The sequence below is a fragment of the Mobula birostris genome, chromosome 3 (genome assembly GCF_030028105.1).
Source record: "Mobula birostris isolate sMobBir1 chromosome 3, sMobBir1.hap1, whole genome shotgun sequence".
Classification (NCBI taxonomy): domain Eukaryota; kingdom Metazoa; phylum Chordata; class Chondrichthyes; order Myliobatiformes; family Myliobatidae; genus Mobula; species Mobula birostris.
Genome location: NC_092372.1, coordinates 64,613,834 through 64,628,443, shown reverse-complemented (window position 1 = coordinate 64,628,443; position 14,610 = coordinate 64,613,834). Strand labels below are relative to the sequence as shown.

General features: G+C 39.2%; 1 protein-coding gene across 2 annotated transcripts in view; it reads right to left on the bottom strand.

Annotated features, from left to right (window-relative positions):
• Positions 1-14,171, bottom strand: part of LOC140194610 (gamma-aminobutyric acid receptor subunit gamma-1-like) — a 37,558-nt gene extending 23,387 nt beyond the window's left edge. For both annotated transcript variants that reach the window (XM_072251848.1, XM_072251849.1), the window contains exons 1-3: positions 14,044-14,171; positions 7,523-7,605; positions 1,059-1,196 (exon numbers count right to left, since the gene is read on the bottom strand). In XM_072251848.1, the coding sequence (XP_072107949.1) occupies positions 1,059-1,196; positions 7,523-7,605; positions 14,044-14,171 (349 nt within the window). The remainder of the gene's footprint in view (positions 1-1,058; positions 1,197-7,522; positions 7,606-14,043) is intronic.
• Between the last annotated feature and the right edge of the window lie 439 nt (positions 14,172-14,610).

The window sequence follows — 14,610 nt, the reverse complement described above, 5'->3', positions numbered from 1 at the left end:
ATCCATAGAGCCAGTATCCAGTGGTTCACTGTCAGAGAGTGAGAATAACATGCTATCAGATCAATCATGTTCGAGGACTATCTCCTTAGCGGCTCACCAGAGACCTGGCAAAATACTTGGCACAACAGACGGAAGTACCTGTGCATTACTGGCCACTGGGATTTGCTATCACTGTCACTAAGTATGCAGGCATTATTCATTTTTTGTAATGGTTTCCTTCCTGTAAAATCACAGGTCATTGTCCCAATGTGACTTAAACTATTTAATCATCTGATCAACTTGAATTGTTATAGTTAATCTGGAGACATGAAGATGAATCTCACATGACAGCTGGGGAATTTGAATTTGAGTAATAAAGTAAATCTAAAGTATAAATCTGATCTCCATAATGGTAACCAAGGAACAATTGAAATGTCATTAAAATCCCTTTAGTTCACCTAAGAAAGGATAGCTGCCATCCTAATCTGGCCTGGCCTAACTCTAAAAAAAAGCATTGCATGCCTCTTGAAATGCACAATAGATGCTGGCCTTCCCACCAAAAGTGAAGGAATGAAATACCTGCAGTTACATCTGCTTGACAGGTGAAAATAGTGGTGCACTGAAAATGTAAATTAATGTCATAATATATAATATCTAATCCTTACTGTCTTGTACTTAGTCTGTGAGGAATTTTTACTTTCGGTACAGGAACAAAGCAGGCAGCTGAGGTTTTCATGCTCACTCTCTGTCTATCCTAGTTTGGCTTTCCACTGAAGTCAAATAAAAGGAAAGTTAGGCAACAATGCCACACCATCATCCCCTGTTTCTCCTTATGACTGGAAACAATGAAACCACTGCACCTGCTTTACAACTTTTTATTTCACTCTTGATTAATTCAAAACATCCTTTTAGATGTCACTCAAAGGGAAAAAGATAATACCATCCCAATAAAGAAAAATGACAAGGTAATGTGTGTAATACTGATTTACCAATCTGACCATTTCTGCTCTTGGATGAAGTAAAAGGTTTAAAAACTGAACAGTTTTACAGAAGCATTGTTGCACAATTCCCTTCCTTACCAGACTGTGTATGCATTACTTCAGTGATGTTTCTCAATCCAACAAATGCAAACTGGTAAAGTCTCCAATGCCTCTGGTCAGCAACCTCAACAGAATTGTGCTTCCAGCGATACTCAATTTCATTTTTTGGATACCCATCTAGAAAAGAAATTCTTGAGAAATATAAAGGAGTTAACTCACAGTGACTACAGAAATCAATTGGGTTCATCGGGTTCATGAACCCAGATTTTCTTTTAAGGGCTTGTTAGCTCTGAAGAGTAATTTGATTCGAGGATAGTAGAGTTTCTTTTGTTTCCCGTCCACCGGTGAGATGATCACACATAGCCCTCTTGATATTTATTTGGATTACTATAAATGCAGTAATAACAAATAATATGTGAAAAATTAGCCAACACTTTACTGCCTGATGTTGCTAGCAGAACATAGAGACAATCCAGCATTGAGATCTGCTTCTCCCAGAAAGTCCAAATTTATAAACCAACTCCGGACACTCACAGTGTGTCAGGAGAAATGGCAGCTCTGGTTTAAGATAATTAAGTGGGAGAGGAAAGATTAAAAGAGGATCTGAGGGGCAAGGTTTTCACATGGGGTGGTGCGTTTATGGAATGGGCCACCAAAGAAAACGGTAGAGGCAGGTGAAGTTATAATGCTTAAAAGACATTTGGACTGTTACATAGATATGAAAGATTTAAAGGGATATAATCCAACTGGAGCTCACCCAGGAAGGCTTATTGGCCATCATGGGAGAGTTGTGGTAAATCTCCAGGACTCCAAATTACTTTATTTGATGAAATATTACCTGGGTACTGAAATCCTGTTGACGCATCTCCAAATTTTATGACATAGTTGCAGAACTATAAATTAGCTTTAAAGCCAATCTTTACAAATGGCACAATTTAAAAGCCTTAGAATGATGATGACACTGAAAAGTTATTATGATCAGGTGAAATCCCAAATGTTGTGCTCCATTCTTTCAATAAAGGAAGACACTGAGTGACAACATTCGCCACCAACTCCAGTGAACAGCTTCTGGTCATCAGAAGAGATGCATGTTCAAAGACCAAAAGCTCAAAGCTGGAACCAAGCACATGGTTAAAATGAGAAGCAGTGATCCCACCTCTTGTAGTGCTTTGGATACAAGGACACTGTATAGAATGCAAATCATAGCACTCTCTCTGTAAAATCTTCCAGATCATTTGGCAGATTGGACAAACGAATGACAGCATTCTCTCCCAGGCCAATAGTACCAGCCCTGATCAATTCAACCTGCTCTGATAAGCAAGCTATATCGTCTGCCTCTCTGATTCATGACTCACAAAACATGCACTGTACACCAGCCTACATCATGAGAAAAGATTTCCAGGAAGGCAGAGAGAAACATTCCAAGGACAGTTTTAAACTCTCTTTGTAAGTTGTGTCCCTTCGAAGCCCATGACGTATTGTAAGGAAGAAAAAGCCACCAGGAAGGAGCATGGTACCTCAACAAGGAGCATGGGGAAACGTTTCACAAACAGAGAAAGGAATACACAACACTTTAAACTTTCTGCATACAACCTGCATCACCTTTGGTATAGTCAATGTGGCTTATCCATCTCAAAATCCACACTACTGGAATGGAAGCAAGTAATCCCCAATACTAAAGGAGTACCAAGATGACATAACATGCAATGTGGATGTGACATAATTCTATCATACGGTGAAAAAAAAGTGTCTTTTGATGTAACAATGTAACATGACAAAAATAAAATCTTGCCTGGCATTTTATGAAGCTAATAGGGCTTCTCGGCAATCATTTTCAGGATAATGTTACATGCTGATTATGGGATTGTATTTTTATTATACTCCCTTGGGATAGCTTTCAATGTTGACATTTGTAATACAATGAAATAGTGATTAGGTTACAAGACTTGTATTCAGAAACCTGAATTAATGATCCCAAGATATGACCATGAATTCCAGTATGGGGAGTTATATCCAAGAAAGTGAATAAAAGTTTGGAATGGAAACTAGTAACCATAAGTGAGAATATAAGGTTGTCAGTTTGTCATAGAAAACAGCTCATTATTTATTGTTCTGCCAACTTCACCCTGTTTATGCTACATATGATCCAAGATCCATCAATGTGGTAGACTCCAAACTACCCTCTATATTCAGGATAGCAGTGATTAGGGAAATAAACACCAGCCTCACCAGCAAAGCTCACATCCCGTGAATAAATTAGCCATGATTGAATGGCAGAGATGGGCCAAATGGACTAATTCTGCTCCTATGCCTTATTAACATATAATGTCCTTCCTCAACTTTCCATGATGGAGTGATACAGTCTATGTGGTGAAAAAAATATGATGAGCCCAGTTTGTTCATCCCAGTTTGGCAAAAGAATAAATCAAGGAAGGTAGTGCACCCGTGGCTGACAAGAGAAATTAGGGATAGTATCAATTGCAAAGAAGAAGCATACAAATTAGCCAGAGAAAGTGGCTCACCTGAGGACTGAGAGAAATTCAGATTTCAGCAGAGGAGGACAAAGGGCTTAATTAGGAAGGGAAAAAAAGATTATGAGAGAAAACTGGCAGGGAACATAAAAACGGACTGTAAAAGCTTTTATAGATATGTAAAAAGGAAAAGACTGGTAAAGACAAATGTAGGTCCCCTACAGACAGAAACAGGTGAATTGATTATGGGGAGCAAGGACATGGCAGACCAATTGAATAATTACTTTGGTTCTGTCTTCACTAAGGAGGATATAAATAATCTTCCAGAAATAGCAGGGGACAGAGGGTCCAGTGAGAGGGAGGAACTGAGTGAAATACATGTTAGTAGGGAAGTGGTGTTAGGTAAATTGAAGGGGTTGAAGGCAGATAAATCCCCAGGGCCAGATGGTCTGCATCCTTGAGTGCTTAAGGAAGTAGCCCAAGAAATAGTGGATGCATTAGTGATAATTTTTCAAAACTAGTTAGATTCTGGACTAGTTCCTGAGGATTGGAGGGTGGCTAATGTAACTCCACTTTTTAAAAAGGGAGGGAGAGAGAAACCAAGGAATTATAGACCGGTTAGCCTAACGTCGGTGGTGGGGAAACTGCTGGAGTCAGTTATCAAGGATGTGATAACAGCACATTTGGAAAGCGGTGAAATGATCGGACAAAGTCAGCATGGATTTGTGAAAGGAAAATCATGTCTGACGAATCTCATAGAATTTTTTGAGGATGTAACTAGTAGAGTGGATAGGGGAGAACCAGTGGATGTGGTATATTTGGATTTTCAAAAGGCTTTTGACAATGTCCCACACAGGAGATTAGTGTGCAAACTTAAAGCACACGGTATTGGGGGTAAGGTATTGGTGTGGGTGGAGAATTGGTTAGCAGCCAGGAAGCAAAGAGTGGGAATAAACGGGACCTTTTCAGAATGGCAGGCGGTGACTAGTGGGGTACCGCAAGGCTCAGTGCTGGGACCCCAGTTGTTTACAATATATATTAATGACTTGGATGAGGGAATTAAATGCAGCATCTCCAAGTTTGTGGATGACACGAAGCTGGGTGGCAGTGTTAGCTGTGAGGAGGATGCTAAGAGGATGCAGGGTGACTTGGATAAGTTGGGTGAGTGGGCAAATTCATGGCAGATGCAATTTAATGTGGATAAATGTGAAGTTGTCCACTTTGGTGGCAAAAATGGGAAAACAGATTATTATCTGAATGGTGGCCAATTAGGAAAAGGGGAGGTGAAACGAGACCTGGGTGTCATTATACACCAGTCATTGAAAGTGGGCATGCAGGTACAGTAGGCGGTGAAAAAGGCGAATGGTATGCTGGCATTTATAGCGAGAGGATTCGAGTACAGGAGCAGGGAGGTACTACTGCAGTTGTACAAGGCCTTGGTGAGACCACACCTGGAGTATTCTGTGCAGTTTTGGTCCCCTAATCTGAGGAAAGACATCCTTGCCATAGAGGGAGTACAAAGAAGGTTCACCAGATTGATTCCTGGGATGGCAGGACTTTCATATGAAGAAAGACTGGATGAACTGGGCTTGTACTCGTTGGAATTTAGAAGATTGAGGGAGGATCTGATTGAAACATATAAGATCCTAAAGGGATTGGACAGGCTAGATGCAGGAAGATTGTTCCGGATGTTGGGGAAGTCCAGAACGAGGGGCCACAGTTTGAGGATAGAGGGGAAGCCTTTTAGGACCGAGATTAGGAAAAACTTCTTCACACAGAGAGTGGTGAATCTGTGGAATTCTCTGCCACAGGAAACAGTTGAGGCCAGTTCATTGGCTATATTTAAGAGGGAGTTAGATATGGCCCTTGTGGCTACGGGGGTCAGGGGGTATGCAGGGAAGGCTGGGGCGGGGTTCTGAGTTGGATGATCAGCCATGATCATAATAAATGGCGGTGCAGGCTCGAAGGGCCGAATGGCCTACTCCTGCACCTATTTTCTATGTTTCTATGTTTCTATGAGCCACTGCTACTGATGAAGGCATCACTGGGCTGCTGTTGGTGAAGTGGTTGCAAGACTTAGACCCAGCAGTAATGAAGGATGGTTTGCGACCCATGAAGATTTATGAGGGTAAGGGGTCAGGGGAAGGCTGTGCTGGATGATGTGGTTGGGAGGCGTCTGCAAGTGTTCCCATGTACATTAGAAATTACAAGTATATAGTAAAATCCCATTTTGACAGGATTATCCCATAGGTCTCCCAGAAGTCAGCGGGCATTAGAGAAGTGTATATATACAGAAATCATACAGAGATGCAAGAATAATTGGATTATAATCATGATTTTAATATTGATTGGGACTGCTATAGTGCTAAGGGCAGAATTTGGTAAGCATATCCTGCAAAGTTTTCTGTGGCCTTTCTAGAGAAGGGGCGTTATGAGAGGAATAGTCCGCATCCATGTCGAAGATTGTGATCCTCGAGGGCATAGATTTAAGGTGACTGCGAGGAGGTTTTAAAAGGAATCCCAGGAGTAATTTTCTGGAATGTGTTGAGAGGAGGTGATGAGGCAAGGGACAGTAATGACACTTAAAAGGCTTCTGAACGGGTACATGAATGAGCAAGGCACAGAGGGATGTGGAATTAATGTAGGCAAGAAGGAATAGTGTAGACAGGCATGCCGTTCAGCATAGAAGTGGTGGGTGTTAGACTTTCTCTTTTAAATAGATCATTTTCCCTTCTTGTATGGCATGAATATTACTTACCACATATCAGACAATGCCTAGATGCCCTTCCTGCATACAGCCAAGGATAGCTCTTTTTTCCAAGGATTTACTACCGAAATGGAATATTATGTAATTATCAGCAAACACCCCTATTTCTGACCTTAAAGCCACTCCTAACTTACTTCTGGAATTCAGCCCACACTTTGATCAAGGATCTGATGAGGCCTGAACCAGATTGTCCTGATGAGACTTAAAATGGTCATCACTGGGAAGGTTATCGGCGAATACATGTGAATGACGTTTTCCATCACTTGGTGAATGAGAGTTAAACTGATTAGCTGGTAATTATTGGAGTGAATTTGTCATTTTTTTCTAAATAAGACATAATTAGGTAAATTTCCATATTATTGTGTAGATGAAATTTTGCATTTTTATCCAATTTTAACTAATTGTCTATATTTATATGCCCAAGTTACTGTGCTGCAATTTAAACTCAGATCCCCGGAACTTATTTGCAGATTCTGAATTGTTATTTTAATTCTACCTACCTTACCCCTTTAAACATAATATGTAACAGATGAGTTCCATTGTGGGCATAAAACATTGGAGCTAATTGATGAAGATTAGTCATTGCTCCCAAATGTCTTTTAAAATTGTGGATGTTGGAATTATTGACTCACTACAATAATGTAGAGCTGTGTTTATAATTTATTTGTCATACACTAGGAAATATTTCTCTTATTCTATGATTGAATGTGAAATTGGATTGATGTGGTTAAAAAAAGACATTTTTGAGACGTTTTAAAGACATTGTTCTAATGCAAGAATATCTAAGTCATATATTTAGGTCTTCAAAAACAAAATAATTTATATTTTATGTACAAAAGAAAAAAATAAAATTAAGCATAAAGTTCAAAATGATTTTGAATAAATAGAAATAATTTCTTGAAAATCACGGTAAGAAATAATAAGATGACTTCATCTGCATTATTCTAAAAAAAGTCTCAGAAATAAACCTATTTTTCATTTTTTTCACCACAATACAATTTGGGAATTATTGTATCAAATAAACTATTTTGACCCAAGCAAAGGCATCATGGTAAATAAACAGGTTAATATAACCTGGCTTCATTTGACTGATGGTGGTTTAAAGAATTAACAAAGCTGCAATGTTCGCTTTGGCTCTAACTTACACGATAATGGCTTATCAATCACATTAAACACCCACCTAGTAATATGGCATTATTACAACATAATTTACATCTCAAATTATTTTGTACTGGAAGAAAAGCCTTACATTGCACAACACTTACAGCTTGAGAATTCCAGTGGGCAAGAGTGATGATCCATAGGAAAATCATGAAGCTGGAGATAACATTCAGCATTGATGGTTAATCTAGTGTTTGCAAACAAAAATGAAAAACAAAGTGGTTAACATTGTAATTCAGAATTTTAGTCATATGTAAACATTATTTATAAATATCACTCTATGTGGACACTGTAGTGGTAATGTTTATTCTACATAAACATAAATTTACTCATAGTTAATGATTTAACACCAGATTTTATGGAAAATTGATTGCAGGGAACTGCGGTCTGAAATAAAAAATGGCTGACCTCCCCAGAAAGCCTAATACAAGCATCACATTAAAGTTGTAGCAGCAGAATCCTTTGGAAATTGTACAATGCAATGCAACACACATTAGGTGATTTTACTGGCTCTAGTTAGAAACCCACACCTTCAATTAAGCTATGCACAACTGACAGCCAAGGACTCCCATCAATAACCAAAATTGCTGCTGCTTTTTCAATCTCCTTCCATAAGTAATGAATTAAGTGAAATGGAATTAATGTACATTGAATCACTAAGTAGGCAGATGAAACAGCATAATAATTTTTTTCCCACACAATCTCATGGACTGAGGGCAGTGAGAAAATTATCCCTCATGTGTTACTTCACCCTGTTACTGGATATTCAGTGTCACTTGACTCTGCCGTTTTGATCAGGCTCATGTTTTCATTAACCCGGTCCAACACTACTTGTCTTTATTGGGATCTTTCTTATTCTACCATCTATCTTATTAAGGTTCAAGGTTATGAATGTGCTAATGGTTTTGGGGGTGGTGGCTGAGGTTGGTAGGATTATGGCTTACGGTTGGTATTGGGGTCTGGATTGTAGGGAATTCTGTCATTCCGGTGGCCCAATCAGCGGCAGGAGCAGCACTCATACTCCTTCATATGTTCCAGCAGCTCTCATTGTTTCAATTCCAGGAGTATCCTTCCTTCTAAATAGGTCTTTAAAAGTTATTTTTCTGTACAGTTATTACCCCCTCAGCATCTACCTATGCTTTGGCACAGGCACACAGAAAGCACAGTAAGGGGAAGTCCTCTAAAACATTGCAAATAACATAGATTATGGACTCCCATGCACACAATTGAAAAGTTCAAAGTTGAAAGTAAAATTTATTATCAGGGCACATACATGTCACCACATGCGACTCCTAAGATTCTTTTTCCTGCGGGCATACTTAGAAAATCTATAGATCAGTAACTGTAAATAGGATCTATAAACTGTAAATTGTAATCAAACTGTGCAAATGCAGATAATAAATAAGTAGCAATAAATAACGAGGATGAAATAACAAGATAAAAGAGTCCTTAAATGAGTGTAGTTATCCCCTTTTGTTCAAGAGCCTGATGGTTGAGGGGTAGTAACAGTTCTAGAACCTGGTGATGCAAGTTCTGAAGTACCTGTACCTTCTACCTGATGGCAGCAGTGAGAAAAGAGCATGGCCTGGGTGGAGAGGATATTTGATGATGGATGCTGCTTTCCTACTACAGCGTTTCATGTAGATGTGCTCAATGGTTTGGAGGGTTTTGCTGATGATGTATTGGGCTGAATCCACTACCTTTTGTAGGATTTTTCACTCAAAGGCAAGAGTGTTCCCACTCCAAGCCACATAATATTAAGGATCTACGCATGTCCACCTCCAAAGACTTGGTATCTTTAAATCATTGTGCAGGCCCCATTTTCTAGTGACATATTCACATATTCATTGGAAAGAAGGAAGAGGATGAGAGAAGACATGATAGAGGTATACAAGATAATAAGAGGAATAGATAGAGTGGATAGCCAGCGCCTCTTCCCCAGGGCACCACTGCTCAATACAAGAGGACATAGCTTTAAGGTAAGGGGTGGGAAGTTCAAGGGGGATATTAGAGGAAGGTTTTTTACTCAGAGAGTGGTTGGTGCATAGAATGCACTGCCTGAGTCAGTGGTGGAGGCAGATACACTAGTGAAGTTTAAGAGACTACTAGACAGGTATATGGGAGGAATTTAAGGTGGGGGCTTATATGGGAGGCAGGGTTTGAGGGTTGACACAACTCTGTAGGCCGAAGAGCCTGTACTGTGCTGTACTATTCTATGTTCTATGTTCTATATTCCTTCAATTAATATTTTTAAGGTGTGCAACTTTAAATTCTGATACTGGTGAAAATAAATAATAGTGTACAGCTAACAAAAATGTTCATTTTGATTATAGGCAATCAGCCCTCAATTATCAGCAGTGGCTGGTACAACAGAGACCAAAAGTCACATGCACATAATACATTTCATTTTTCAAAATGTATTCACAGAAAAAAATCACATTGTTTCCCCTTTAGAAGCAGTTATAATACCCTGCAAATTCTCAACTACTTATAAATATAAAATTCCCCATCACAATTACCCAATTATCTTTCTGTATCACCTCCCAAGCTTTCATCTCTGCCACAAATGCTTTTAAGCTGCCTTGCTTTTATGCTGTACTAGGCTGATGTTGGTAAGTCCATTCACTGTGACATCCCTCAATGGAGGTTTTGAACTGTGTCAGCATTGCACGAAACACCTCTCTTGAAGCAACCAACTCAATCTGTGCACACCCAAGCCCTTCAACTATGCTGTTAATGACAAAAGTCTTATAGACTTTGACCTTCTCCATAGAATTCATCCAATTTTGAATAACTTCACTACAGAAAACAAACCCTATCACAATACCCTTGGGTCCACATTTTCTTGTTAAACTAGGAATTCTGTCTTTGGTGGCTGTTACTTTCTTCAAGGAATTGCAGTCCTGTCCAACATACCCCATTCTGTAACATTTGAAGCACTGAACATCCGAAGATCAGGTGACTTCAAAAACATCTATGGCAAAATCTTCCACCTTTTCTAACCACAAGACCTGCATCTTTAGTACTTACGTGGCTTTCAGCTGCCCCCACCTGCAACATCCCCATGGCTTGACAGAAGACCACGCCACCAATATCAATATCTGTGTGTGGTGTTCACTTACACCACAACTTGGACAGTGAGTGAAAATGCTTCATAGTTTCCTCTTTACCACTGGCATTTCTGCACACTCCGTGAAATGTAACAACACTTGTAATGGCAGCTCGAACCCGCTGCTCATCCCTTTGTGTCGGCTTCATCATTCAACGTAATCATGCCTTGTCATTTAACTCACTGCTACCTTATTGCACTAACAGTGAACATTTCATCCAGTGGTTAAAAGTTACACCTGAATTCTCTCATATATTAAATAAACTCCTGATCTAAAAATGCCTGGAATTATCTTCAACCTGACCATCTGTTCACCAGACACTTTCTTCGAACAACTGGCTGCATGGACCAGATATATAATTCTCTGGCTCTGATGGATTAAGATGTCTCGCTGAGGTTTTCACTATACTTTTGCATATGACATTTTCTGTAGTAGGTGCATTTAATGGACTCACCAAGGCCTAGAGCTCTAATACCAACAACAACGCATTCTGCTTAGGCGTTTCCACATTTCTTCGCCTTGTGCCCTTTCCTGGGACAGTGTTGATATTGTTTGCTACGCCATCCCAGAAATATTATCACTCATTCCATACACAGAGATAGTCATTATATTCATTGCCTGTTATCACCACTGCTCTATTCAGAGAACTGTGTTCCCTCTTTTATTGGCACTGAATTATTGTCCATCACATCTACAAATGGCAGCTATCAAAGCTGAGCCCAGTATGGTTGTCATAGGCTCATTGTTATTGTTTATTAAGACAAATAGCAGAGATACAGCTGGATGAAAACACCTTTAATTAAAGGCATATACTGTAATTCCCAAATAATAGCAGCGGTCGATGTGACAATATGTGAAAGCACATTCAGGAACAGCTTCTACCCTGCTGTTATAAGACCACTGAATGTTTCTTTAGTATGATAAGATGAACTCTTGACCTCACAATCTACCTTAATGATGATCTTTCACCTTATTGTTCAACAGCACTGCACACTCTCTGTAGCTGTTACTCTATTCTGCATTGTTATTGTTTTATATTCTTCTTCTTCAAGGCACTGTGGAGTTCTTTGATCAGACAAACAGTATGCAAGTCAAGTTTTTCAATTCCCATTCAAGTGCGTCACATTTGAAAGGTTTGAAGGTGTAAAGTTTGTATCACATGATGCATCCGTTTCTTGAAAGGTGTGTACCACAGTATTCACCCCTTACGCATTGACAACACATACCTATAAAGATTCTGTCTGTGTTTTGAATTTTGCTGACTTTCCAAAATAGATTCTGCCACGTAGGTTAGTGTTGGAATATTGTGAGCAGTTTTTGGCCCCTTATTTTAGAAAGGATGTGCTGAAAATGGAGACAGTTCAAAGAAGGTTCACGAAAATGATTCCAGGATTGAATGGCTTCTCATATGAAAAGCATTTGATGACTGGATCTGTATTCACTGGAATTCAGAAGAGTGAGGGGTACCCTAATTGAAACCTATCAGATGATGAAAGGCCTTGATAGAGTGGATGTGGAGAGGATATTTCCTATGGTGGGAGAGTCTAAGACCAGAGGACAAAGTCTCAAAATAGAGGGATGTCCTTTAGAATGGAGAGTGGTGTATCTGTGGAATTTGCTGCCACTGTAAGCTGTGGAGGCCAAGAATTTATGTATATTTAAGGCAGAGGTTGATGGATTCTTGATTGGTCAGGGTATGAAGGGATACAGGGAGAAGGCTGGAGTCTGGGGCTGAGAATAAAAATGGATCAACCATGATGGAATGGCAGAGCAGACTCAATGGGTGAAATGGCCTAATTCTGTTCCTATATCTTATGGTTCTAAGGTCAATCTGTGTAGATTCCAGAATGTTAATTTGTATTTACCAGCACTGGGTGCCTTGATGCTCTGTGATTCTGATATCTGCCTTGGGCCTTTAGTTCCTGCACTATCCCCGTGAACAGTAGGAAAAGGATATATATGAATACATAAGTTCAGTTCACTCGTGCCATTGTGAACAATGACATACAAAGCCCTGCTTTTATATAGAACATGGTCTCCAATGCACCATCAAACACCACTTAAAGTATTTGAAAGCTGCTGCTTAGTTGGAGGTGGATGAAAAAAGGTAGATTGAGCAAAGAGCAAATACAGGGAATATTGTCCATGAAATGATTGATGCAATCTGGGCCAAGGCTGTTGCTCTGAGAAACACCAACACTGATACGCTGGAGAGGAGATATCAGCTAGCACGAAACACAACAAGCAGCATCTGTGACAATTGTGACTTTGATGACAGAATATATTTCCTCTGACCCTGTTCTTTTAGCTTTCTGAGGATCACTTGTGTTAATGTATTTATTGATGTGGTGCACTACTCAATATTCACAATAACTTCAGTGCCTATCTTTGAGTTTTGATATTCCTAAATATTTTCCAAACCACTAGGATTGGAATTCCAGTGTCGATGGGTACACATGTATTGAATATGTCCAATCAGATTCCAGCCCAGAAACCTTGTTACTGAGCTTCCCCTGAAAGGTAGCCAGCACAGGTCTAGATAAACATGCCTTGAAAGCAGTACTTATTTTCTCACTCACTATGCCATTCTGAAAACACTGATGATTAGGTACTCAAACAAAATCCTGAATGCTTGCAAAAAGTGGATCATCAATGCTGCTGTAATGCTGATTTCCTGTTTTGACTTAAAGAGATTATCAGTCTTTGAAACAAAATTCCATACATGTCACCTAAAGCATTCTGATCTGAATAAACAAATATATATTCTTTAAAAATTTATATCATCTATCTTTTCTTCCAACTCACGAAATTATTGTTGAATCCTTGGAAATAATGAACATTTCCTGTTAGAAGTCATTTACATCATTGTTTTACCTGCATGCTGACTGCAGACTTGCAGAGCTTAAAACAACGCCAATATAACATCATTCCCAAGAACTCAAATTTTAAAAAAAGCAGATCAGCAGTATTTTTTTAAAGTTTATTGTAAATTTAGTATTTTCCATTCCACCTTAAGGATTTTTATGATTCTGTTTGCTATCCTGGATACGTTTCTTGAATGAAATTACATGGTATTTTATGCAATAATTATCAATTGAATGGCATTGAATGAAAGAACCCATTAAAAATAACATTTTTGGCAAACGTTTTAGTGCATACATAGTATTTAACAGGGTGCTTGTAAAACCACAGTCAAATGGCATTTAATAGATTCAGCACAACTCCCAGTTGGCACCAGTGTGCTACCAGAACGATCCATCACAGTTTTAAAAACCTTGTCAGTCGTGAGATGTACCTTTTTATCTGGAAATGGAAATGGTGCATTTTTAGGTAACCAGATGGGCACCAGCATTTGAAAGTTTTATCCTAAACACAAGGGGCTCTGGCAGGTGCAGAAAATCTTGAGCAACACACACAAACTGCTGGAAGAACTCAGCAAGTGGATGGAGGAAAATAAATAGTCGATGTTTTGGGCTGAGACTCTTCTTCCAGACTGTTTTATCTGCTTGTCTTACCTCAGAGTATACAATATTTTGCCATCATTCTCAATCCGCAGTAACCGGTTGGGTGTTGTTATCCAATGAGCATCTGACTTCCTTGAGTTTCGGAAAAAGGTGTCCGGTATCCAGATTTTCCCAACCATGTTGCTATTTAGCATAAGGACTTTCATTGTACCATTAAACTTCAGTCGGCTATCGTACCAGGACTGTGCAAAAAATATGTCAATTGTATATTCCTGAAAAAAAAGCAGAAATGTATATTGCGCATGCCAATTCATGGAGCATTCCTTAATATCACACTGTATATTGCATTGCTTTCAGCAGCCGCAAAATAAGTTTCACCACTGAAAAATTTTCTGTGCTTAACAATTTTCCAGATATCCATGGAGTTCTGCAACATCTACATACCATAATTAATGTCATGGAGTACTACTGTAAGGAAACAGGTCGTTCAGACTATTGAGATGATCCAACACTCCTTACCAATCCGACCAAAGATCCATACCAATGTTAGAGTGACCTCCTTTAACTTTTATCTACATTGCTTCAACAACCTCCATATGTCATCACTGACCCACATGC